Genomic DNA, 26,745 nt, shown 5'->3' on the forward strand with positions numbered 1-26,745 from the left:
CAAACGAAATAAGTAATAACATAGTGAATGTTAATAGCATGATATATGATACAACTAACAACATACCCTGGAAACAACGAATACTCTTTCCCAGGAATATCTGTTAGTCCCCAAATAAAAACTCAGTCAAATGCAAAATCAGAAATATATGCAGATTATGCTCCTTCTTTTTCTTTTTTCCTTGTGAATTTGTTTTTATTAGGATATAGAGGATGGGTTGAGAAATATCTCTGTGGGTCATGCCCCACCAGGGAAGTGTCCATTCTGATCTTCCTGGGATAGCTTTTAGAACTTTTCCTTAGAGCTGCTCTTCTTGCTGCCAGCAGACTCTAAAGGTCCACGGCTGAGTGGCTGCTCCTTGGAAGAGAATTTCCTCTTTTTCTTGGGGGCACTCTTGTTTCTGACTTCAGGGTCACTAACTGGTTCCTCTTTGGGGAACGATTTCTTCCTCTTGGGAAGACTTCCACTGCTAGCTGTCTCTTCAAGGTCACTGCTAACCAGCTTCTTGATTTCTTTTTCTTGGGTTTGGAGAAAGAGATGGGTCTTCCATTCCATTCTCCTGAGGAGCCTACTGGGGCTTTTGCTTTTCTTCATTTGGGTCTTACACTCCTGGGAGGCAGCCGAGGACTTGCCCAGGGGATGAGTGTGTGCTGCAGTCAGCTCTCTGGGCTCTCAGCAAGGTCTCAGCACCTTTGTCCTTCCTCACACTCCTCTACACTGCTGCTGTTTTCTCAAGATGTGAGGGCAGTTGCAGCCAGCTGTTTCTCTTTTCCTTCTTCAAGTGTTTCTTCTGTTTCTCCAGCTTCCTTGTAATCTCAGCATCTATTCTCTGCCTGAACCATTGCCTCCTTCATGACATCCATTCTTTTGTGGAATCTCTCCAGTCTCATAAGACAGCCGTTCCTCGACTTATTCATGAAGCTTCTCCCCAGATATGCTTGTGGGCACCTCAGAGAAGCAATCAGTTCATGAAGCAGTACTGCATTTGTTTACTAGGTATCTGGAGATGCAGCCTTTGTTCTTGGTAGCTGCTAGGCCAATGAAGGTGGAATGGAAAATAAGTCCATATTTTGGGGTGTTACCCCTTGTCTTCAGAGCTCTGGAAACTTGGTTCCTTTGTTGGGCCCAGAGAATCACTCAGACACCAGTATGCTCCTTATTCTTTTTTATTTTTATTTTTTTGTGGGATCTTAATTCCCTGACCAGGGATTGGACCTGGGCCCCAGGCAGTGGAAGCACGGAGTCCTAACCACTGGACCGCCAGGGAATTCCCAATGCTCCTTATTCTTAACTAGCACTAAAACAAAGGGAAGCATAAAACTCTACCATCTGAAAAAATTAAATAACTCTTGGGTCAAAGGAGAAATAAAAAAATAAAATCCAAATCAACTAGAAAGTATTGATAATCAGAATTCTGTGTATTAGTACCTATGGGATATGATTAAAACAGTACTCAGGAAAATTCATAGATGTAAACAAATTACTAAGCAAGAAAAGAATGAAAATAAAAGAATTCAGCCCAAGAAGTTAACAAAATAATAAAATAAATGGAAAGAAAGCAGAAAGAATGAACAAATATAAAAGCAGAAATTGATGAATTAGAAAATACATGGAGGTGCTGATAAATCCAAGAGGTTTTTGTTTTGTTTTGTTTTGCTTTTGTTTTTGGGGGGAGGATATTGGTAAAAATATTAAACAGATAAACTCCTGTTGAACCCAATCATGAACAAAAGGAGGAAGCACAAATATCACGTATATGTATGGACATACACAGAATACGAGAATGAGTCACAGATATTTAGAAATTTAAACGTAAGAGGTCACATTGCTAAATTGTATGCAGATAAACTTGAAAACCTCATCTGCAGAAAACACTAGTAGGCCCAGGCAACTTTCTAAGTAACATTATAACTACAATGCTTTTTAACTGTTCAGGAACATAGATTTTATAAATTGTTTTTTAAAATATTATATTAACACCTAATTCTGCCAAAGCACAAAAAAAACCTCTAGACATTCTCAAAATACAAAAATCAGAAATCCTCAATATTAGCAACTGTAACTCAGCCATACGTTAGAAGAATAACGCATGATGACCAAGTTGCTTTCATCCCAGGAGTGTAAGAAGAGTACAGTATCAGGAAATACTAAATAGTAAATTTTTTTTTGCGGTACACGGGCCCTCCACTGCTGCGGCCTCTCCCGTTGCGGAGCACGCAGGCCCAGCGGCCACGGTTCACGGGATCCTCCTGGACCGGGGCACGAACCCGCGCGCCCTGCATCGGCAGGCAGACTCCCAACCACTGCGCCACCAGGGAAGCCCAATACTAAATATTTTTAGTACATACTTTTAAAAGTACAAAAGAGAAAAATGATCATTTCCCTAGAAGCTGGGAAAGAATTCAATAAAAATTAACCATCAATTCTGAGTTTTTTTTTAAAAAGAAACAACTTTTAATAAAGTAGGAATTTCTTTATACTTCTTTAACATAACACAGAAGTCAGCATTATTGCTGCCATTATTCAAAACAGTTCTCATTTAAAGTTAGGAGTACCAGTGGTTGCTATTATTAACATTGTTCCAGTAGTTCTAGCCAATGCAAATAGGAAAAAAGAAGATGCATAAACATTGGAAAGAAAGGGGGAATCATCAATCTTGATAGATATGATGCCACCTAGATAGAATATGTCAGTAAAAAGTGAACATTAACCCTTCATATGATTTATAAAACATTCTCATACATATATAGGCTACTTTTTTCATACTGGCAGTTACTTTTTTCAGTCACTTATTTCCAGCCTATTTATTTCCTGAAGTTCATGTAGATTTACTTGGACTAATTCATGAAAGATTTATGTTTGCCAGGTGGATGAGCAGGCCAAAGAGGGTGTAAAAATGAAACAGCATGGGTTTGCTTTGAAATAATTTCCTGTCCTGAACATCCAGACCTTCGGGGCAGCTAAATTTAAATTTTTAGTCCAACTTTTCTTCCTTGCCTCCTGATAAAGTGAAAAGGGAAAGCTCTTATTTTTGTTTTACATTGACGTGTGATTAGGTTTACTCAGTAACAAATGTGATTTTTATTAACCAGGCTAATGTTTCAGATTTTTTTTTTTTTTGCTAAAGTAAGTGTAATGCTTCTCAAAGGTAATACAAATTCTCTCCCTTTATCATCAGCAGGTAAAATGTAGTAATAATAAGAACATTTATGAGTAATAACTTCTATTTCTTCAGTGCTTAACTTATACAAGGCATGGTACTTCGCGTGTTGCGTGCTTTGTATCATCGGATCCTTAGAGCAACCTGATAACATAGCTACTAATATTATCCCTATTTTACAGATGAGAAAACTGAGGTTAAATCATTTGTTCAAGGTGAATACTGTAGTTACCTTTGGCAGATAAACAGACTTGAGCAGACTTATCTTCTGACTCTTCAAGGATTTATGTATCTTGTCATTCACTGGTATAAGGAGTTTCATATTTAGTTTTGGAAGTGACAGAGTGTTTCTTGAGTTTCTCTGTAGCTGGTATCTAAGCTGTTCATCAGCTGTCTGGGTGACTTCTGGAATGTGGAGAAGGTGGGTTAGACCAGTGGTTCCCACCCTTTTTGGCACCCGGGACCAGTTTCGTGGAAGACAGTTTTTCTACGGACCGGTGGGGTGGTGGGGGTGATAGTTCAGGTGGTCATGTGGGCGATGGGGAGCGATGGGGAGTGGCAGATGCAGCATCGCTTGCTCCCCGGCTGCCCACCTGGTGGGCCGCGGGTTCCGTCACGGGTCCACGGCCTGGGGGTTGGGGATCCCTGGGTTAGACCACGGCAGCCCCCTGTGTCCTGATGTGACAGGTTAGTTGTTTCAGTTTCATTGCAGACTATATGGTGTTATGGTACATAAATGTTACTGCTGGACCTTTTGTGTGTAGAGAGATAGTGACTATTGTGTGATTGCTTCCTTCTGTTTTCTTAAACCTCCGAAGACTCATAAGCCATGATAATTATACTATAGCACAGTGTGCTGCAGAGCACTCAACTGAATGGTGGAAATGTGGTGAACAGTCTTTGGACTCAAGAAATTTACAGTCTGGATGGGATAGGTAGGGGGGAATATTAGAGGGAAAATGACTTTTTAAAACAGGAATTTGTTCTTTTTTTTGTAGTTTATAGAAACATTTGTTATAAGCTGCTAAATATTTTGCCAACATATCAAAAAATGTAGAAGTTCTGGGGGAAGTTTTGGGTCTACGAGCTCATTCCATTGTCATTTTAAAGAGACCTGGGTTCTGAAAATAGGCATAGCATGCAACCATCAGTAGTGAAAAAAGTGACTTGCCACCTTATGACATTAGTTTGGTGGAAGAGCCCTGCTGCTTTGAGTTATTTACAAAACTTAACCAAAGCAAAAATTATTTAGTTCAATTTGGAGTGGTAGGGCAACTTAATATTTTATAATGTGTCTTATTATTTGAATTCAATATTGGGATGTTGGATTACAATGAAGAATCCATCCTGTTAGGAAGGGTGATATCCTAGTATTTTACTTCCCAGATGAGCAAGCTTTGCTTATTTCTCTTTGTTAACTAGGCCTTTTGATATTTTTGTAGACAATCTGCTTCATCTTGATTCTGCAGCATTCCAAACTGTGGTATCCTTGGGGTTCTCTTAACATTGCTATGGTGCAGAAGATTTAAAATCAGGTATGGCTGTGGGGCAGAAGTCCCTCAGTGAAATTCTCAACTTAAATCTGCATTATACTCTCTGATTTATCATTTGGGTTTCTTTTTTTGTGGTGGTCTTTTAGCTGATGTTCACAAGGAATAGAGTCACGTGATGTATGAAGGGAAACATATACACTTCTCTGAGGTTGACAATAAGCCCTTGTGCTCATATAGCCCCAAACTGTGCAAGCAGCGGCGACTCAACGGCTACGCTTTCTGTATCAGACACGTTCTGGAGGACAAGACTGCCCCCTTCAAGCAATGTGAATATGTGGCCAAGTATAATAGCCAGCGCTGCACCAACCCCATCCCTAAATCAGAGGACCGCAGGTAAGCGCTGACAGTGGAAAGCAATCTTTGATTATTAATTAGTAGGCTTGGGAGTTGGGTTTTTTTGTTTGTTTGTGTTTTGATATGATGAACTTAAATGTTGAGTTCTGGGGGTAATCTAAGTAAACTTTAGAATGGTTCTAAAGATGAGTGATGGCAATATTTAAGAAATGGAGTAGTAACTTTGGGGAATTATTTGAAAAGTATGTTTGTTTTCTTCTTTTTTACTTAATAGACTTTCTAGGATTATTTAAAAAAAATTTTTTTTTTTGCTTGAAGTCTTGGCACTGATGTGTTTGGTTTGCAGCCTTAGAAAGTATTTCCTGATTTCTCTACTTAGAATTTCATCAGCCAAAGTGAGAGAAATTATAGGAACTACTTAGGTGTTATAATTAATGATAATAATTTTAGAGTTTTTAAATCTTTGTTTGAAAGGTAGCAAATGGTATGTACTTATTGAAAAAGAATTATTCAAAAGAATGATTACTTGAATCATTCAGATTTACTTCCTCTCAGACTTCTTTTGGTTAAAAAGTGTTCCATATAGACTATATTTACTATAATTTAGAAACTGTATTTTCATAGTAAAGTAGGCTTTTTGACTAGGATTATGAATTTATATTTTTCTGAGTTAAATAAAATGTGGAGGTGTTTTTAAAGGAGTCTTATGCTGATTATTCATCTTTCATATTCTTAGGAAAATTTATATGATTTCACATGTAATCTCTTTTTTTATGTCTCTTTATTCTCAGTTCTCCAGAAACCATGCTGATCATTGTAGGATATTACAGAGAGATGCATGCTTATTTTCCTAAAAGTTTCAAATACTTGTTATCTTTAGGTAGAAATTTGAACTTTTTACTTCTGTCTTTAAAAAATACATATACAACCTTTATTTTTGTTCCTATATATAAACGAATGTCACCTACGTAAATTGGTTGAAAAGGAATCATGTATTTTATATGTCATGGTGAGCAACTTTTAAACTTTTAGGGTGAAATAAATAATTTGTGTTGATAAATATCCCACCAAAATGAGTACAGTATAATGTGGTGATTTGGGAATACTCCCGTAGAATTTCTAATGAGCACTTTAGGCTTCAGATTACAATACCTGAAAGTTAGAAACAGCTGTTTAGTGAGGAAAGGAATAAAATTTTAATCTCAGGTGAGAAAGGTACCAAGGTATTAGGCTAAGCATGTCTGTCCAGTTGGTTTTAGCTGACTGAAAATAATTTCTTACTGCTGCCCTTTTCTAACTTGAAGAATGGATGGACTTGGATTAACTTTTTAACTTCAAGATCCATTATAATCACATTTCTATAATTTTGTCTTAAATTTAGTTTATCACACACAGTTGCAATTTTTGTCAACCTTGGATTTTTTTTATTTCAGTCGAAGCAAGTGTTATCTTAGTAGCTAACAGCAAGAAGTAAAGTGAGAGTCACTCTGAATTTCTCCAAAATATTAATTCTCTGAAGCATACATCTTCACCTTTATATTTGAAGTAATTTTCTTTTTTTAGAACAAGAAGGGAAAGGACTTTTGTGTTGCTGTGTCAAGAGAAACTAGGCTTAATAAATGCTAAGTTATACATTTTTTCAGAATTGGTCCAAAATCACATGAACACAAATGCTATGAATACTTTTCTTGTTGTAGGGTTGATTGAAAACAGATTAAAGTAGACATTAGTAGGAGGTAATATTTTACCTCGAGAAACCCAGATTGAATTCATGTAATAATATGTTTAAACCTGTGTATAAATATAATAGTTATAACTGTACTATATGATACAATGTAGAAAAGATTAATATTCTTTTGAAAATAAGCTTTTATCATTGTTAAGGCAGTTACTCCTTGGACACTTAGGGATTTGACATGGTTTTATGTATAGTTTTAGAAAACAAATTCCCAAGGACTTTCAATTGACAGAATTATCTGGTTGGTAGTCAGCTAGAGGAAGCTTCTTAATATCTGGTGTGTAACTTAACCTGGTGTGTATTATAAGTGCTAACTTATGGGATTCCGTCTTTTCGATAGAATAGTGTTACGTTCGGTAGAAGTACTGGTATAATTGAAAAGTCCATTTTCTAATATACAGTGGGAAGCTAAGGCCCATTACTGTAGCCTTGATAGCTTAGAGATAAATGGGTATATTAAGTTGGTTATTTTATATAGTATTTTAAATTTAAGTTTGGTATAATTTTATATATATATTTATTTAATGGTGTATATTTACCAAGAAATTTTCTTGTTTCCTATATTTACTCTTTTCTAAAACAACTTAAGATATAATTCACATACCATACAAGTCATGCATTTGAAGTGTACAATTCAGTATTTGTTAGTTTATTTACAGGAGTGTGCAACTATCAACACAGTCTAATTTTACATTTTCATCCCCTCAAAACAACCCATTTGCAGTCAGTCCCCTGTATTCTTTTAGACTGGAAATTCATATTTGCATTACTTTATTTTTTATTTTTTTATTTTATTTTATTTTTTTTTTACGGTACGCGGGCCTCTCACTGCTGTGGTCTCTCCCGTTGCGGAGCACAGGCTCCGGACGCGCAGGCTCAGTGGCCATGGCTCGCGGGCCCAGCCGCTCCGCGGCATGTGGGATCCTCCCAGACCGGGGCACGAACCCACGTCCCCTGCATCGGCAGGCGGACTCCCAACCACTGCGCCACCAGGGAAGCCCTATATTTGCATTACTTTAAATGCTGTTCATAACTAAGCTGTTCTAATTCTAGTTATGAAGAATTTTCCCTTTTAGAAGAGGCAGAGTTTTTAAGAGTTCAGGCTAAATGTTGTGATAGTGTGACAGTGGCTGGAGTGGGAGTTGAGGGTGGGATTGAAGGAGAACTGTACATGCGGATTTGCCTCTGCTGGATTAGGTAATGTAGTACATAGTAGCCTCATTTACCAGTCCAGGCTGCCCATGTAAATGAGCAGAAGAGTTTGATTTCTAAATTTAAAAAACCCACTTCATTTCTCCCCACTAATAGTACTAATCCTTTTGTTAATTTGAAAATGAGTAGAAAATAACAAAAACCATTAACTCTTTGTTGGGAAGCTTAGTACAGTTATCCCTGAAACCCTTTTCCCTGTTGGCTGCAGCTTTATGACTCTGTTCTGTTTAAGGTGTGTAAGGGACCTAGCTCAAACCTGCTAGGCACACGCGTGTGCGTGCACGCACACACACACACACACAAACACAGTGTAACGTCTCTTTACTGTCCAGAAAGCTTTTTCTTAATAGTTCTATTTAAAATTGAAGAGTGCCTCTGATAGATTTATTTTGAAGACAAACCAACAAAACCATGTGTCCTGATTTTTGGTGAATCTGTGTTTTTAACAATCATTAAAACAGTTTTTTGTTGCAACCCATTGAGTTTGGGGATTGACATTATTTACTTTATTGCCTTTTTCCCCAAACTGTGTTCTATGGAGATGTCATAAATATGCTGCAATAAAATAGGTGCCGTTTTAAATATGTTTGGGAAGCAATGCTATATGGGTAGATTTCTACCCTTGGTGTATAATGCACATTATCATACAGAATGCTTTGAGAGGTTGTTTAGCAGAAACAAATGATGAAATCATTATCTAATTCTGTTTAAGCCAGCATTTTCCAAATTTATTTAAGCATGGAATACTGTTTTTATGACATACTTGTTAACATACCTTGGAACTGCGTGAGGTATACCAGTTTAGGAAGTACTACTTTTCTACTGGTTAGAAGCCTTCACAGGATTTCAGTGAAATTTATTGGAATAACATGCATTCTACTTTCTCATTATGTAGAAGGATTCTGTCTTTTCATAGTATTTTTAAAATAGCATTTATATTACAGAAGTAACCTGCTCATTGTTGAAGACTTATTGAGTCTTTGTGAGCTTTGACTTTTATTTTTTTCTATTTTTTTAATTGAAGTATAGTTGATTTACAATGTTGTGTTAATTTCTGCTGTATAGCACAGTGATTCAGTTATACATATATATACATTCTTCTTCATAGTCTTTTCCATTATAGTTTATCACAGGATATTAAATATTGTTTCCTGTGCTATACAAGCTTTGATTTTTAGTTTGTCTCAGCTCTGTCACTTTCCAGATAGGTGGCTTTGGGCAAGTTATTTAATTTGTATAAAATTTAGTTTCCTCATCTGTATAAAGAGCATTATTTTAGTACCTACTGCAGGTAGAAACTAGCTAGAGGAGGTAATCCATGTACTTAACACGTGGCTGGCTATTGAGAAACTCATTTAATCGATTATCGCACTAACTAGTTTTATTATTTTATTTTCTCCTTCTCCCTCTCTGTGTGTGTGTGTGTGTGTGTAGAACACACACAGTAGACATTTGACATTCTTTTTTTTTTTAAACTTTTTATTTTATATTGGAGCATAGCCGATTAACAATGTTGTGATAGTTTCAGGTGCACAGCAAAGCGACTCAGCCATACATATACAGGTATCCATTCTCCCCCAGACTCCCCTCCCATCCAGGCTGCCGCATAACACTGAGCAGAGTGCCCTGTGCTATACAGTAGGTCCTTGTTGGTTATCCTTTTTAAATACAGCAGTGCGTACATGTGGATCCCACACTCCCTGACTATCCCTTCCCTCCATCCTTCCCCCCTCCCCCCATCACCATAAGTTCATTCTCTAAGTCTGTGAGTCGGTTTCTGTTTTGTAAATACGTTCATTTGTATCATTTCTTTGACATTTAACATTCTGAAGTGTTATGTCATAAGATCTTTGTGAATCTCCAATACTTGAATGGCATTGGGACATGTATTTTTTTCTCCATAAGAGAATTTTAAGTGATCCTTTAGACTCCTGATGAGCTACTTTGTATGCTATGAATAGAGAATAACAAAGCGGTGTGAGAAGCAATAGCTGGGTGGTTGGTTATCCAGGGCCACTCACTATTTGAATGACTTGCTTCTGTCTGGCAGCCTCTTCACATGTGCAATTCATATATTTGCTTTAGCAAAATTGCACAGACTTTGAGGATTGCTTGAGGGTAGTGGAAGTTGTATAAATCACATCCATGAATGCCAAAGAGTTATTATAGTCATGCATTTTGAACATATTAGGATTCACATTTTATGATACGTAGTTTTATATTCTCCTTTTCTTAATATGTATCATGAACATTTTCCTGTATATGTGTGTATTTTTAAAGGTACTGCAACAGCCACTTGCAGGTACTTGGCTTTATCCCGAAAAAAGAGAGGAAGAAAAAGAATGATCCTATAGATGAGGTAAAGGTCAGGCACCAGATGGATACCATGGCCTTTAGCCTGACGGTGCCCACGTTGGCCTTGAAGATGCCCAATGGACTGGATGGAATGTCCCTCTCTCCACCGGGGGCAAGGGTCCCTCTCCACTACCTGGAAACTGAGTTGGAAGACCCATTTGCTTTCAACGAGGAAGATGATGACCTAAAGAAAGGGGCAACTGTGAGAAAGAAGTTGCAGAGCAAGTTGGCCCAGAATCGGCAGCGCCAGAGAGAGACAGAGATTTTAAAAGTTCGACAAGAGCACTTTAGTCCCCCTCCTGCACCTTCTCAGCAGCAGCCTCCGCAGCAGCACTCCCACCTGTCACCTTTATCCACTTTAAAACCTCCAGCGCCACCGCAGGGTCTAGTCTGCAAGTCACCTCAACCTCAGAACACCAGCCTACCAATGCAGGGAGTGGCCCCCACTCCACACACTATAGCACAAGCCAGGCAGTTGTCTCACAAGAGGCCTCTGCCCCTCCTGCCATCTAGTAGGGCTCCCGTCGTGGACCCGCCCAGGACTGACCGGGTCCTTATGAAAGCCACAGCCTTCTCTCCACACTTCTCTTGTATAAGTCGACTGCAGAGACTGGTGAAACTGTGCACCCAAAAACATCAGCTGGACACTGATCTGTTTCCCCATTTAGGTGAGTTACCGTCTATTTTACCATATCATGTGTGTGTAATGTGACAAGATGTGCCTATTGCACAAGGTTTTATTTTCATAACCTTCTCATGTAATAGGAGTAAAAGAATACTTGGACAGTGTGGTCAATTAAAGATTCGTATTTAGGTAGACCGCTTTAAAGTAAATATGCTACTGGACAGGACAGTGACTGGTGAACAGGTTACAGAAGAAATAGGAGCTGGGAATTTAGAATTCCAGTTATAGCTTCTAGCAGTAGTAGTAGCAGTATTAAAAGCACTTGTGTTTGGTTTTGTGCCTCTGAGCTCAGTCCCTGTGTGTCTAATGAAGTTCTCCACATGTCTTATCACAGGACTTTGGAATAAGATAGCATTGTAAATATCTGCTGACAGTTTTCTGAAAAAAAAAATCTTAAAGTAATACCTGTTCACGATTGAAAAGCAAAAAATTACAGATAAAACTTTAATATAGTCAAATGTCTGTCTTTCCTTTGTTGCTTCTGAGTTTTATCTTACTCAAGAAAATCTCTCTGATAGCGAGTTTATACAGTTATTCTGTATTTTCTATTAATAGTTTGTTTTGTTTTATTTTTGATCATTTAAGCCTTTGATTCACTTGGAATTTATTCTTGAATGTGTTGTGAGTTGTGATTCTAACTTTAGGAAAAATTATTTGCATGACATATGACAGCAATAGAAAAATGGGAAAAGGATGGGAATAGAGGAAGAAGAAATATAAATGGTCAATAAACAAATGAAAACCTCAATCCTCGTAACAGACGAGGAAACGCAAATTAAAGTAACAATGAGTTACCATCATATTGGCAAAAAGTATATCTGTTGTTGATGAGGATATGGGATCTCATACTTTGCTGGTGAGTAATGCAACAATATATACTAATTAAAAGTATATGTATAGCCAGCAAGCTCACTTTTGGGACTCTATCTATGGATAAAAAAAATATCAGAATGTAAGGATATGTGTTCCAGGATGTTTACTACAGCATTGCTTGCAGTATTAAAAATCTGAAAACAACCTTTATAACCTATAGGAAATTCAGAATTGAGTAAATTCTGGTACATATACATTTTATGAAGTATGCAGCTATTAAAAAGAATGAATGAAATCTCCATCTTTTACCTGGATGTGCTCATGATACATTAACAAGTAGAAAAATACCAAGAGGTATTGTACTGTCCCATGTTTGTAAAAATAAGCAAAGTGAACAAACAAGGGACACCAGTATATCTATTGATCAATCATATGGATAGATGTATGCCTCTCTGGTATGAGCATAGTTAAAGTGTGAATGGATGTACACTATCAGTCTGTTAACATTGGCTACCATGGCAGGGGATGGAATTGGACAGGATGTGTTTGGGGAGATGGGAGTGATATTTCTTCTTCTATAGCTTCATATTATTTCATTTGTTATTAAACCATGTATGACTTTTGGTAATTAAAAAAACTAATAAAACTTAAAGAAAAAATATAGATAAGCAAAGTAATAAATTAAAACACCCCAAGCCTTATTAATACCTATTTGTTAATATCTTGGCATATTCTTTTAAATATATAAAAGTAAGTTCCTGTTGTATGTACAGTATTGTAACCTGTTTAAAAATGTTTTGCAATGTATTATCACGTTAGTAATTTTTCATACACAGTTTGTCACAGCTGAATTCTTTCTTGAATTTAAATCATTTCCAATTTATTAAAGTGTAAAGTATTATAGCTATATAGCCCTCTCAGTAAAATAATTACCGTCACGTCTTTAATTTTTCCTTCAAATAGATTCCTGGAAGCAGAATTGCTGATCCCAAGCTTTTGCACTTTTTAAAAAGGTTTTTGATGTATATTGCCAAATTTTCCTTCAGAATTATTTTGTCAGTTTACTTTTCTTTCAGCAGTGTATGAGAATGACAGTTTCTCTACATCTTTATAGCCCTGGATATTAGATATTATTATTATTATTTAGCCTTTGCAAATTTGATAGAAAGTTTGCTTTAATTTGCATACCTTAGATCAGTGTTTCTCAAGTGTTTGGCCTTAGAATCACTTTTTTTGCACTCAAAAATTATCGAGGACACGGTAGAGATTTTGTATATGTGAGTTATATTTACTGATATTTACTGAATTAGAAGTTAAAACTGAGAAATTAAAAAAAATACTAATTCATTTTAAAATAACAATAAATTTACTGCATGTTAACATGTTCTTTTTATGAAAAATAACTTTTCTAAAACAAAAACAAATATAATGGGGAGAGCAGCATTGTTTGACGTTGTTTAGCAAATCTTAATGTCTGATGTGCTAGATATGTGCTTCTGCATTCAGTGTGTCCTGATATGTGGGGTTTTTTTTTTCTGGTTAGGAGATAAAAATATGGCCTTACACATTTGTAGCTAGAAAATGGAGGGATATTTTAATAGTTTTTCCCAAATAATTGTAGATATTTTTGGCAGTGTTGGGTCTTCGTTTCTATGCAAGGGCTTTCACTACTTGCGGCAAGCGGGGGCCACTCTTCATCGCGATGCGCGGGCCTCTCACTGTCGCGGCCTCTCTTGTTGCGGAGCACAGGCTCCAGATGCTCAGGCTCAGTAGTTGCTCCGCGACATGTGGGATCTTCCCAGACCGGGGCTCGAACCCGTGTCCCCTGCATTGGCAGGCAGATTCTCAACCACTGCGCCACCAGGGAACCCCCCTCCATTGATATTTGAATGCATATTTTACCCATGCGTGATGTTGTAACATCGTATGTTGGTCATTTGGAAGATATTGCTCTACTGAGTTACACAGATGTCCCAAATGTTGACACATTTCATTATACAAAAATTTTAGATTGCATTCATTAATATTAACACCAGTCTTATCGGAGAAGTCCAACTCTTAGATATTTGTCATACTTTCAGTGATAAATTCAAGTTTTCCCCCAAAACTGAGCTTTTAAGTGAACATTTGAATGTTACCATTGGCAATAAATACTGTTCATTGTTTTCCTTGGGGTGATGGTTTCACTATGTTCATTTTAGAAAAAATGACTGCAAGATAGCCAGTAGTTTGTCAGTCACTCTTTCAAATAAAATTGGTATTGAATGAGGGAAAAGCAGCTAGTTCAGGTCACAACTAAGAGTCCTACAAAGTGCTTTTCCTCAAGACAGCTGCTGTACTTTCTTCGGATGCAGTAGAGTTGCTTTATATATACCTCACATTTCATCACACACAGCATCATAAAGACATATACACAAGAATCAAGATATAATCAAATAAAGTCTTTAATAAATGAGTGCTTTATCAAGGATGGTCTTAAATTGTTTTTTGTGTACTTGTTTTCATTTAATTGCAAGTCATGGTATGGAATATATATTGACAACTGGTACAGTTTTGTGCCCCTGCCTTGGTTCACGCTAAGGCGTCAGCAGTTTCACCCACCATGGGTTTTTTGTTGTTGTTTTTACCATCAGTGCAAATGTCAACACAGTAAAAAAGGCAAATAACATTTTAGTATTGTTTTGAAGATAGCGTTGACCTAAGCATCTCCCTAAAAAGGGTTTCAGGGACCCCTGGGGATCTGTGGGCCATACTTTTGAGTGAGGACTGCTCTTTTAGATTAATAATGTAGTTTTGAATATTGGTTCATACTGCTTTTTTTGGACATATGTATTTCCTATTTTATCTTGTCAGTTTTTTCATCCATTTTTATTTAAGCATTTCTCTTTTTTATTGATAGGTGTAAGAGCTTTTTATACATATTTAATGTTTGTTGCAAAACCTCTTCTCACTCCCATTTGTTACTTGCTTTTAGTATCTACTATAAAGGTTTTGGAATTTAGAGGTTAAATTTTTTTATGTATTCTCTCTCTAAAGATTTCTTCCTTTGAATCAGGTTTTTTTCTCCTCTTGTTTAGGCTCTCTTCATTCCAAGAGTATATGAATATGTTCACCTATATTTTCTTTTAGCCCTTTTATTATTTTAGTCTTCTGTTTGGAACTCATTAGGCATTAGTTTTGAGGCAGAGATCTAACTTCTCTTCCAAATGTTTGCCTTTTATTCTACCTTTTACCCACATCATCTGCTAAATTTTTATTTATATTTCTGTTTATTTCTAGATGCTGATAATATTTTAGCTTTTGAAACTATGAAATGTTATGTTGTTTTGAGGGCTGACTTTCAATCATTTTGAACAGAACTAAAACTCATAGAAAAGTATTGTCTTTTTATTTTTTAAAAATTCAAGCATATGAGGGACCCAAATTTTTTAAACAGTTTATTTTGGAGAAACCAGAAATTACAGTGCACTATTATAACCAAGTGTACTCTGCATTCATGTCAGCAAAGAATACTTAAAGAAAAACGCAGTATTTAATTGGCTTCTACAGTCCTGTTTGGGCTGGTTATCTCAATTAGTTACGTTGAAACTAGTGATAATGAAGCCAAGATCAAAGGTTTGCTTTATTGGACAGTTAATTTTACAACAGGAGAAACACTTCCATCTTACTTCTTATGACTTAGCTCTTGACTTTTTCAGAGAAAAGCATGGGTATCTTAATAGACATTATTATGACTTCTACAGAAAGTATAAAAAATAACAACTCATGTTCTAATTCTTAAAGGTGCCTTGAGTGTCACTTTGTGTTTGAAGGATCTCACCTTTCAACGTCCTGAAGGTGATGATGTGGTCACTTATTTGTTTTTTATTTTTTTGATTTACTCTTTAACAAACTACTAATTATTTTAGTTAGAGAAAGTAACTTAGTTTTTAAGATGACCTGACATTTTGAATAGTCATCTTGGAACTAGATTTGGCGTTTCTTTATGCCAATGGCAATATTTAATTTTAAGCATTTATAATTTGCATTTCAATTAACCTTTTCTTAATTTCCCAATTTGGCACATGTAAACTCATTTAAATTATGGAAGAAATCTGTGAGGTCCTTTTTAACTAACTGTGCCTAATGAAGATGGTCTTTTGATTTTTGAGGGTCTCAAGAAGGAAGACATAGAATACTAGTCATCAAGGTATCTAATTAAAGTTTCATAGTGGTATGAGTTTATTAAGGTTATGTAGTCCACACACTGTTGTATTTTAGGCTATGCAACATCAATATTTAAGACCTCTTCAAGATACAAAATTAAAAAGGCAAAACCTTTGGGACTTCCTTAGCGGTCAGGTGGTTAAGATGCTGTGCTTCCACTGCAGGGGGCACAGGTTCGATCCCTGGTTGGGGAACTAGGATCACGCATACTCTGCTGTGTGGCCAAAAAAAAAAAGGCAAAACCTGTATGTTGGAAGCTAACAATTATCCAGTCATTAAAAATAATAGGATTTAACAAAATAAATAAGCATTATTATACTGTATTTCTCCACTTTTCCCTCTAACGTTGTTTTCCAAATGGAACTCAAAATGTGACAGCTCTTGTTTAAAAGAACTGAAAGAAACCCCAAGCGATACTAGAAATAGAACATTGCCATCCTGCCCTTCCCTCTTCCCGTAGGGGACAAGAGCCTGGGAATGGCCCTGCCTAGTGGATGGTGTCCTTTCCTCCAGAGATGTTGTTGGGAAAAGGGGATGGAGTGTGCCTGCCTTTCACAATATATTCTAGGCCCCTTCTTTGTTGACGTATAGCATGAGTCCACTGACACCTTTTGACTTTTTCTTGCCTGAACATGAATTAGGCTTCTTCTCCTGTCATTTTGAACATGTTTTATGTTTTTCGACATTATTTTAGTGTATAACATTTTGATACTTAAGAAATTTTACCCCTTTTTTTGACTTGAACTCTCTCTTTGCTTTGTGTTGTTTCTATTCCATTTGTGAAGCATCTGACAAAAGAAGTTCATCCGTGGAATATAGCCTTTTTGTTGTAATGTCATTATTTTAAATGCGAGTGCATGTCATACATTCATTATTAATACCTTTGCCGGAACAGGACTGAAACTTATCAGGAGGGATTTATTCACACTATGAGAGTACTTGCTATAGGTGTCGGGTTATGTATTTCAGGTAGCTTTTTATCTAAATTTTAAATAAATGTTCATTTTTTCTAACTTGCAACATCCTCTCCTCCGTCCTAGGGTTGGACTGGTCTGAAGAGAGTGGAGAAGAACTGGAGGACTCAGAGCAGGCCTCGCCATACCAGGTTGCCTGGTCCATCCGAGAGACCCTCAGATACGAAAGACACACGTGAGTCTTCCTTTTTCTTTTTATTCTTTTTTTTTTTTTCGGTACATGGGCCTCTCACTGTTGTGGCCTCTCCCGTTGCGCAGCACAGGCTCCGGACACGCAGGCTCAGCGGCCATGGCTCACGGGCCTAGCCGCTCCATGGCATGTGGGATCTTCCCGGACCGGGGCACGAACCCGTGTCCCCTGCATCGGCAGGCGGACTCTCAACCACTGCGCCACCAGGGAAGCCCTCTTTTTATTCTTAAATTTCCACTGTAGTAGATTGATTTTTCCTATATATGCTAATTTCATTTTATTTTATTTTTATTTTTTAAATAAATTTATTTATTTATTTCTGGCTGCGTTGGGTCTCCGTTGCTGTGTGTGGGCTTTCTCTAGTTGCAGCGAGTGGGGCCTAGTCTTCATTCTGGTGGGCGGGCTTCTTACTGCGGTGGCTTCTCTTGTTGCGGAGCATGGGCTCTAGGCATGCGGGCTCAGTAGTTGTGGCTCATGGGCTCTAGAGCACAGGCTCAGTAGTTGCGGCACACGGGCTTAGTTGCTCCACGGCATGTGGGATCTTCCCAGACCAGGGCTCCAACCTGTGTCCCCAGCATTGGCAGGCGGATTCTTAACCACTGCGCCACCAGGGAAGCCCTCATTTTATTTTTTAAAGATAAATTTATTTATTTATGGCTGCGTTGGGTCTTCTTTGCTGCGCGAGGACTTACTCTAGTTGTGGCAAGTGAGGGTTACTCTTTGTTGCGGTGCGTGGGCTTCTCATTGCGGTGGCTTCTCTTGTTGCAGAGCACGGGCTTCAGTAGTTGTGGTGCGAGGGCTTCAGTAGTTGTGGCTCGTGGTCTCAAGAGCACAGGCTCAGAATTTGTGACGCATGGGCTTAGTTCCTCCACGGCATGTGGGATCTTCCCGGACCAGGGCTCGAACCTGTGTCCCCTGCATTGGCAGGCAGACTCTTAACCACTGTGCCACCAGGGATATCCCTATCCATTCTCTGATATTTCTAATGTGCTGAATGTTGCTGTGTTAAAATATTTTTTTGAAATAATCTCGTTAGAGGTTCTCGATATCTACCATATCAGAACGCTGTAGGTTAATGCCCAGCCCCTTCAGTGGTAAGAAGGAGACTAGTTCTCTTTCAGGGGACTGCCTCAGCATCATAGGTATATGCTTGATGCGGTGTGACAGGACTGAGATAGATCCTTCTGTGGGGCTAAAAGATGACTCACAGACTCAGCTAATTATTATTTTCATTTAAGTACTGTGGTTTGAATAGGTGTTCAGCAAGACAGAGGGGCGACTATCTGCACCCAGGCCGACTCCTAGAATTTCACAGTATCATAGTATGCATATACATTCTAAGGTCCGGTTTCTGAATTTATAGGCTTAAAAATGTGATTTGTTAGTACACCCAGAAATGATTAGGCTTAGGGAGCTGATTCACTAGAGGCTAATGTATAAGCCAAAATGACAGTTTTTAGTAGGAAGTATCATCATTAAGTAGTACAGATGTTCACTAAGCAAAACTATATGGGAAGCAAATTATAGTCAGAAGCTTATTTGGACATGGAATTAGAGCAAGGAGAGTTAGCTGGATTTATTAATGGTCAGTGTCATTAAACTGTAACAGCCTGATGCCTCCATTTCCACTCTTGGGCTTTATATCCCGTATAGTTGTCCCTGTCTCCCCTGTCTCCTAGTTACTATTGGAAAATGCTATATATTTTTTTTCTGTCTCTGAGATTCCATTTTATATGTCATTTAAGACTGTTTCCTCACCATTAGCATTTCTTGTTTTCAGACAGAAGTACAATTGAGCTTAAGCTTTCTAAGTTATAGATAATATCAACTGTGCTTCCTAAGGTTGATATTCAAATCAGCTTAGCCTGACTTGGGATATTTTGGGTTAATTTTCCAAATGCTATGAATAGATAACATAACTAAATGCTCGGCACAATACCTGGTTCGTGGGAAATGATAAATGATAGCTAAGAATCCTATTTTAATTCTGAAAATTACCTGAACATTAGTATTGGGAGTATTTGCCCTCGATTAGGAGCCATGTATATTCCATTTCTGCCTTCTAGTGCAGTTCTCAGAATATTTCTTTTGCTGTTACAGACTTGTGACCATCAGCTTTGTCTTCATCTCTGTAGCATTTTACTTTCTTGGCCAGTTTGGCTAACTTGCTTCTTCTTTGACTGGCTCTTCTTTTCCTTCAGTATATATTTCTCCTTTTTACAAGCAATTTTCCTTACTTCCTGCCCAGCTGTCCCTTTAATCTTTTCCTCCTCACTCATTTGTTTATTCACTTGTTCAGCATATTCTCGTTGAACTAGGATTATGCTTCAGGCATGGGGCACTACATTCTTTTCCTTGGGTGAAACTGGGATTGCGTTGGTTTACCATCCCTTCCGTGCCTGCAGCTGCCCATCTGCATCTGCCACTGTGTTCTCTCACAGGAACCTCTGTCCTTTTTTTTAGACTACCTGTAGAACTACCTTATTCCAGCTTCTTGTTGTGCTTCAGTGTAATAGAAAATGGAGAGCTGTAGAAAATTGGCCCTACCAAGCCTGTCCATTATATCTTCAAGAAGTTTTGGCCATGTGAAATTTCTCAAGGTTTTGCCATTTAAAATTGCTCAGTGAGTTCATTGTGTTTTGGGGGAAAAAAAGGCACAGTGGCGTGATCGCTACATTCCCCCTGAAGAACCTTTTCATGGGCTTTCTTCCTAAACCAAACTTGTACTTAAAGAAATTTGGGGAGAAAATTTGGCCTTGTTTTGGCAGAGGTTCCTTGGTTACTTAGTTTAGTTGTAGATGCCTTTGCCAAAGTGGAGCTCTTAAGATTTTACTTACGTCTCTCAGTAGCAGAAATAAGTTGGTATCTTAAATGTACTATTAAGGAACAGTAAGTACTGCCAGTAACTGCTTCCCTTTTCACATTCCTAAAGATGTCTTTGATAGTTCTTAATTTCTTAATTTCAATGGGTACAGTTTATTAGTTTTTTCCTGTATGGTTAATTTGTGACCTGTTTATAAGAAATCACTGCTTACCCCAGGGTCATGAAGCTATTTTCTCATATTATCTTCTAGAAGCTTTATTGTTTCACTGACAATCTTTCTGGAATTTATTTTTGTATATTTTATATATGATGTGAGTTAGGGCCAAGGATCTTTTTTTTTTTTTTCCATATGGCTTCTCTATTTAAGCAGCACTATTTATTGAACACTTATTTTTCATTGCATTGGAAGCCTTGACATAAATGTGTGTGTCTGTTTGTGCATTTTCTAATCTCTTCCATTGGCCTATTTGTCCTTGTGCAAATAACTTCAAAGTTTTAATTAAAATAGCTTCAAATAGGGATTTCCCTGGTGGCGCAGTGGTTAAGAATCCGCCTGCCAATGCAGGGGACACGGGTTCGAACCCTGGTCTGCGAATATCCCATATGCCACGGAGCAACTAAGCCCGTGCACCATAACTACTGAGCCTGTGCTATAGAGCCCGCTGAGCCACAACTACTGAAGCCAAGCGCCTAGAGCCTGTGCTCCGCAACAGGAGAAGCCACAGCAATGAGAAGCCCGCGCACTGCAACGAAGAGTAGCCCCCACTCGCCACAGCTAGAGAAAACCCACGCACAGCAACAAAGACCCAACACAGCCAAAAAATAAATTAATAAATATAAAAAAATAGCTTCAAATAGATTTTAATCTTTTTTTTTTTTTGTGGTACCCGGGCCTCTCACTGTTGTGGCCTCTCCCGTTGCGGAGCACAGGCTCCGGACGCGCAGGCTCAGCGGCCATGGCTCACGGGCCCAGCCACTCCGCGGCATGTGAGATCTTCCCAGACCGGGGCACGAACCCGTGTCCCCTGCATTGGCAGGCAGACTCAACCACTGCACTACCAGGGAAGCCCAGATTTTAATCTTTTTGAAGAAAGCTTTTGGTTTCATTGATTTTTTTTTTTATTTTAATTTCTTGTTTTTTATTTCATTGCTTTCTGCTCTTTGTTTCCTTTTGTTTGGCTTTAATTTTTTTTGACGTTTTTAAGGTAATAGCTTAAATCAGTTAAATCTGAGATATTTCTTGTTTTCTTTTTTTTAATTTTATTTTTGGCTGCGTTGGGTCTTGGTTGCTGTGCGAGGGTTTTCTCTAGTTGTGGCGAGTGGGGGCTACTCTTCGTTGCGGTGCGTGGACTTCTCATTATAGTAGCTTCTCTTGTTGCGGAGCATGGGCTTCAGTAGTTGCAGCGTGCGGGCTTCAGTAGTTGCGGCACGTGGGCTTAGTTGTGGCTCATTGGCTTAGTTGCTCCACGGCATGTGGGATCTTCCCAGACTGGGGATCGAACCCATGTCCCCTGCATTGGCAGGCAGATTCTTAACCACTGCATCACCAGGGAAGTCCTTTTTGTTTTCTAACATAGGTGCTTGGTGCTATACATTTCCCTCCAAATACTGGTTTTAGCTGTATCCCACAAATTTTGATACGACGTGTTTTCATTTTTATTCAATTCAAAATATTTTCTAATTCCCCCCCCCGCCCCCGCCTTTTTCTGTTTTGGCCATGCTGCGTGGCTTGTGGGATCTTAGTTCCCTGAATAGGGATTGAACCCAGGCCCTTGGCAGTGAGAGAGTAGAGTCCTAACCACTGGACCACCGGAGAATTCCCTCTAATACCCCTTTTGATGTCTTCTTTGATCTATGGGTTATTTAGAAGTGATATTTAGTTTCCACATATGTGGGGATTTATCAGGAATTGGTTTTTAATTTAATTGTACTGTGTTCAGAGACCACATTTAGATTACAGTGTTCTGTAAATGTCAATTAAGTCAAGTTGGTTGATAGTGTTGTTCAGGTCTTCTTTAATTTTCTTTCTTTTCATCTTTGGTGATTTTCTTTCATTTTGTTCTGTCAGTTACTGGAAAGGGATGTTGAAATCGCTGCTTGTGGATTTGATTATTTCTCCTTTTAGTTCTCTCACTTTTTTTTTTTTGAAAATTACATTCTTTATTTGTAAACCATCCCTTAATATTATCACATTTGCTTTGTAGCCAATAAAAACAACATATGTATGCTTGGGTGTGGAAGATGGGGTGAGGCAATGTTGATGGAGAGCAGGACGACCTTCAGCCCCTGAATAAGACTCTTCGTATCATTGTTCACAAAGTTTCTTTTGCTGTCTTATTTCTACCATGAGAGACTAAACAGGATCGTTTTTTATTATTCAGTTTATTGATACTGAGCTTCCCTGGTGGTGCAGTGGTTAAGAATCTGCCTGCCAATGCAGGGAACGTGGGTTCAAGCCCTGGTCTGGGAAGATCCCACGTGCCACAGAGCAACTAAGCCCGTGCGCCACAACTACTGAGCCTGCGCTCTAGAGCCCGTGAGCCACAACTACTGAGCCTGCGTGCCACAACCACTGAAGCCCGTGCACCTAGAGCCCGTGTTCCATAACAAGAGAAGCCACCTCAATGAGAAGGCTGTGCACTGCAACAAAGAGTAGCCTCCGTTCTCCACAACCAGAGAAAGCCCATGCACAGCAATGAAGACCCAATGCAGCCAAAAATAAATAAATTAAAATAAATAAAATTTTAAAAATTTAGGGAAACTAAAAAACAAATAAAACAAAATCCCCCAAAACACAGTTCACCTATTATTCTTACTCATTACCCCTGTCTCTGGCAACCACCAATTAAGTCTCTGTATCTATGAGCTTGATGGGGGTTTTTGTTTGTTTTGTTTTCTTTGTGTATTTTGGCTGCACTGGGTCTTAGTTGTGGCATGCAGGATCTTAGTTACAGCATGCGGGCTTCTTCGGTGCACCATGAATGCGGAATCTAGTTCCCCGACCAGGGATCGAACCTGGGCCCCCTGCATTGGGAGCGCAGAGTCTTAACCACTGGACCACCAGAGAAGTCCCTGTTTTGTTTTGTTTTGTTAAAGATTCCACATATAAGAAAGAACATATGGTATTTGTTTCTACTTCTGACTTATTTCATTTAGCATAATGCCCTTGATGTCCGTCCATGATGTCATGAATGGCAACATTTCATTTTTTATGGCTGAATAATATTCCATTGTATACATATCATACAATTTCTTTATCCATTCATCTGTGTGTGGGCACTTATGTTGCTTCCACATCTTAGCTATTGTGAATAATGATACAGTGATGCTGATATCTCTTTGAGACAGTGATTTCACTTTGAGACAGTGATTTCATTTCCTTTGGTTATGTTTACCCAGAAGTGAGATTGCTGGATCATATGGTAATTCTGTTCTATTTTTAATTTTTTGAGGACCCTCCATACTGTTTGCCATTGTGACTGCTCCAATTTACATTCCCACCAGCAGTGTACAAGGATTCCCTTTTCTCCGCATCCTCACCAACACTTATTTCTTTTTGGTAGTAGCCATTCCAACAGGTGTGAGGTGATATCTTATTGTGGTTTTGATTTGCGTTTTAATGATGATTAACTATGGTGAGCATCTTTTTATATACCTATTAGCCATCTGTATGTTTTCTTTTGCAAAATTGGATTTTTTGCCTTTTTGCTGTTGATTTGTATGAGTTCTTTCGCTTTTTACTTCACCGATTTTGTAGTTCTGTTATTTGATACATAAACATTTAAGATTGTTCTGTTCTCTTGATGAAGTGATCCTTTTATTTTTATAAAATGACGCTCTTTATCCCAGTCATAGTGTTTGCTCTGAGATCTTACTTTATGTGATATTAGTATAGCCACTCCAGCTTTCTTTTGGTTACTGCTAACTTGGTATCTTTTTCAGTCCTTTTACTTTTAACCTATTTTAGTCTTTATATTTGAAGTGGGTTTCTTGTTGGCCGCATATAGTTAGGTCTTACTTTTTTATGTACTCTGACAATCTCTGCTTTTTATTTGGGGTATTTAGACCATTTAAATTTAATGTGATTATTGATACTATTGGATTTAAGTCTAAAATCTTCTGTTTGTTTTCTATTCGTCCTATTTGTTCTTGTCCTTTTTCCCATTTTTCTTTTTTGATTATGATGATTTCATTTTATCTCCTTTCTTGGCTTATTAGCTGCATTCCTCTGTTTTATTTTTATAGTGGTTGCTTTAGGGTTTGCAGTATACATACTTAATTGCCTTAGTGTATCTTTAAGTGTTATACCCCTTCATGTATAAGAACCGTATGACAGTGTACTTCCATTTCTCCTTTCCCATCCTTTGTGCTATAGTTGTCGTACATTTTACTTCTTCCCATGTTATAATCCCCCACGTTTTTACAATTTCTAGAGAGCTCTTCATTCTTTGAGTAGTTCCAGATTGCCATCTGATGTCATTTTCTTCTGTATGAGAGGTTTCCTTTAATATATCTTGTAGTGCAAGTGTTCCAGTGATAAATTCTTTCAGCTTTTGAAAGTCTGAAAAAGTTTTTATTTTGCTGTCACTTAAAAAAATTTATTTTTTATTGAGGTGTAACTGTCTAAGCCTTATTTTTTTCCCTCAGCTCTGACTATGCCTTCTTTTCTTAATATTTATTTATCTATACGCGTGGCATGCGGGATCTTAGCTCCCCGACCAGGGATTGAACCTATGCCCCCTGCAGTGGAAGCTCAGAGTCTTAACCACTGGACCACCAGGGAAGTCCCCTAATTCTTTAAACATTTTGTGTAAGTCACCAGTGAAGCCATCTGGTCATGAATCTTTTCTTTGTGGGAAGTTTTCGCTCTTTTGTTGTTTTAATAAAATAAGATAAAGTGACTTTTATTTGGAAAATTTCACGTCATGCCTTGAGATTACAGACAAGCCTGAAGTTTTACGAAATCAGGTTTGGAATTTACTGCTCTGTATTTATTTGGAGCTATTAGTAGCATCTTAATAATAATACCTGTACTTATATTGTGATTTCACATGTATCATTTCTTTCTCTTGACCATGGGAGTTGGGTGAGCCAGCTGTGTCTCCATTTCACCCAGATGAGAAAAGTTAAAGAAAGAAGGAAACTTAACACACATCGAGAAATGCTGTAGGTACCAGCCCTTGTCACTGCTGGTATATTATGGGAACTGGCCTTTCTCTTCCTAATTTGCTACTCTTCCTCAGCAACCAGGTTTGAAATATTAATGTCTAGCATCTTAGAAGTGGGAGGCATCTTGAAGATTTTCTAGTTTAGGACAGTGCCAAGGATGGTCTGTGGATCTGTGCTAGTCTGCAAACTGCTTGTTACTGGACCACAGCAAGATAATTTTGGAAGTTATGAATAAGCTTTGAAAACTTTTATCATGATGTAACATGCAGCATCCAGGTGCATCTTCCCATGGTTAACTTGAGAAACACTCATCTAGTCCATTTTCTCTGCAGTAATAAGAGTCTTTTTAAATAACAATGTTGGCAGTTGATTTTCCACCCTAGCTTTATTTTCCCTTTAAGACTTACTGCTTCTCTTTCATCTTTCTGTTTTGGCGCTTCCATTCTCTTAGTTATACAGATTCAAAGTCATTATTGCCTTTCTTATCCTTCATACCCAGTCACCAAGTTCTTCTGTGATAATGGCCCTTATGTGTTGTGTTCTTTCTATTATCTCTGTGGCCTTTTACTTTTAGTCCCTCCCAGTTGTTAGCCGTTGACTCCGAAATCTGTATCTCTTCTCTAAACGTGCCCAAGTTTATAATTTCCAACTGTTTCTCCACCACTCCCTATGTTGCCTCATCTGTACTTTTTTTAAAACATAAATTTACTTATTTATTTATGGCTGCGTTGAGTCTTCGTTGCTCTGCTGGGGCTTTCTCTAGTTGCAGCAAGTGGGGGCTACTCTTCGTTGCGGTGCACGGGTTTCTCATTGCGGTGGCTTCTCTTGTTGCGGAGCACGGGCTCTAGGCGTGTGAGCTAAGTAGTTGTGGCACGCGGGCTTAGTAGTTGTGGCTTGCGGGCTCTAGAGTGCAGGCTCAGTAGTTGTGGTGCACGGGCTTAGCTGCTCTGCGGCATGTGGGATCTTCCCGCACCAGGGCTCGAACACGTGTCCCCTGCATTGGCAGGCGGATTCTTAACCTCTGCGCCACCAGGGAAGCCCCTCGTCTGTACTTTAAATTACCTAGCTCTAAAATGGAATTTATTTCCTACCCCAGATCTGCTCTTGCTCCTGTTTCCTGCTCTTTGCCAATGGAAACAGCTGGGAGATTATTGTCCCTTCCATCTTCTTTGCCCAGTTGACAAAGTCTGTCTCTCTCTTTTTTCTTTTTTTAATTATTTGGTTGCTTCGGGTCTTCATTGTGGCACATGGGATCTTCGTTGCAGCACATGGGATCTTTTGTTGTAGCGCGTGGGCTTCTCTAGTTGCACCGTGCAGGGTCCAGAACATGCGGGGTCCAGAACACGCTGGCTCAGTAGTTGGGGCGCACGGGCTTAGTTGCCCCACAGCATCTGAGATCTTAGTTCCCCGACCAGGGATCGAACCCGCGTCCCCTGCATTGGAAGGCAGATTCTTAACCACCGGACCACCAGGGAAGTCCCCAGAGTCTCTTATACATGCAGATTACCTCTGATATTCTCTAGTCCTGCTGCTGCCCCCCTGGTGTAGGGTTCTTGTTATTTCTTACCTGGA

The 26,745-nt window shown here is 38.5% G+C and overlaps 1 protein-coding gene across 7 annotated transcripts in view; it reads left to right on the forward strand.

The window, feature by feature from the left end:
* The window catches only part of INO80D (INO80 complex subunit D), a 71,426-nt gene that overhangs the window by 14,607 nt on the left and 30,074 nt on the right, over positions 1–26,745 (forward strand). For 3 of the 7 annotated variants that reach the window (XM_067740858.1, XM_067740856.1, XM_067740859.1), the window contains exons 2-6: positions 4,603–4,695; positions 4,800–5,046; positions 10,238–10,980; positions 15,594–15,647; positions 17,057–17,165. In XM_067740858.1, coding sequence (XP_067596959.1) covers positions 4,829–5,046; positions 10,238–10,980; positions 15,594–15,647; positions 17,057–17,165 — 1,124 coding nt within the window. In that variant the 5' untranslated portion in view covers positions 4,603–4,695; positions 4,800–4,828. The remainder of the gene's footprint in view (positions 1–4,602; positions 4,696–4,799; positions 5,047–10,237; positions 10,981–15,593; positions 15,648–17,056; positions 17,166–26,745) is intronic. The other 4 variants (XM_067740862.1, XM_067740861.1, XM_067740860.1 and 1 more) reach the window with 4 other exon arrangements.

The sequence above is a fragment of the Pseudorca crassidens genome, chromosome 6 (genome assembly GCF_039906515.1).
Source record: "Pseudorca crassidens isolate mPseCra1 chromosome 6, mPseCra1.hap1, whole genome shotgun sequence".
Classification (NCBI taxonomy): Eukaryota; Metazoa; Chordata; class Mammalia; order Artiodactyla; family Delphinidae; genus Pseudorca; species Pseudorca crassidens.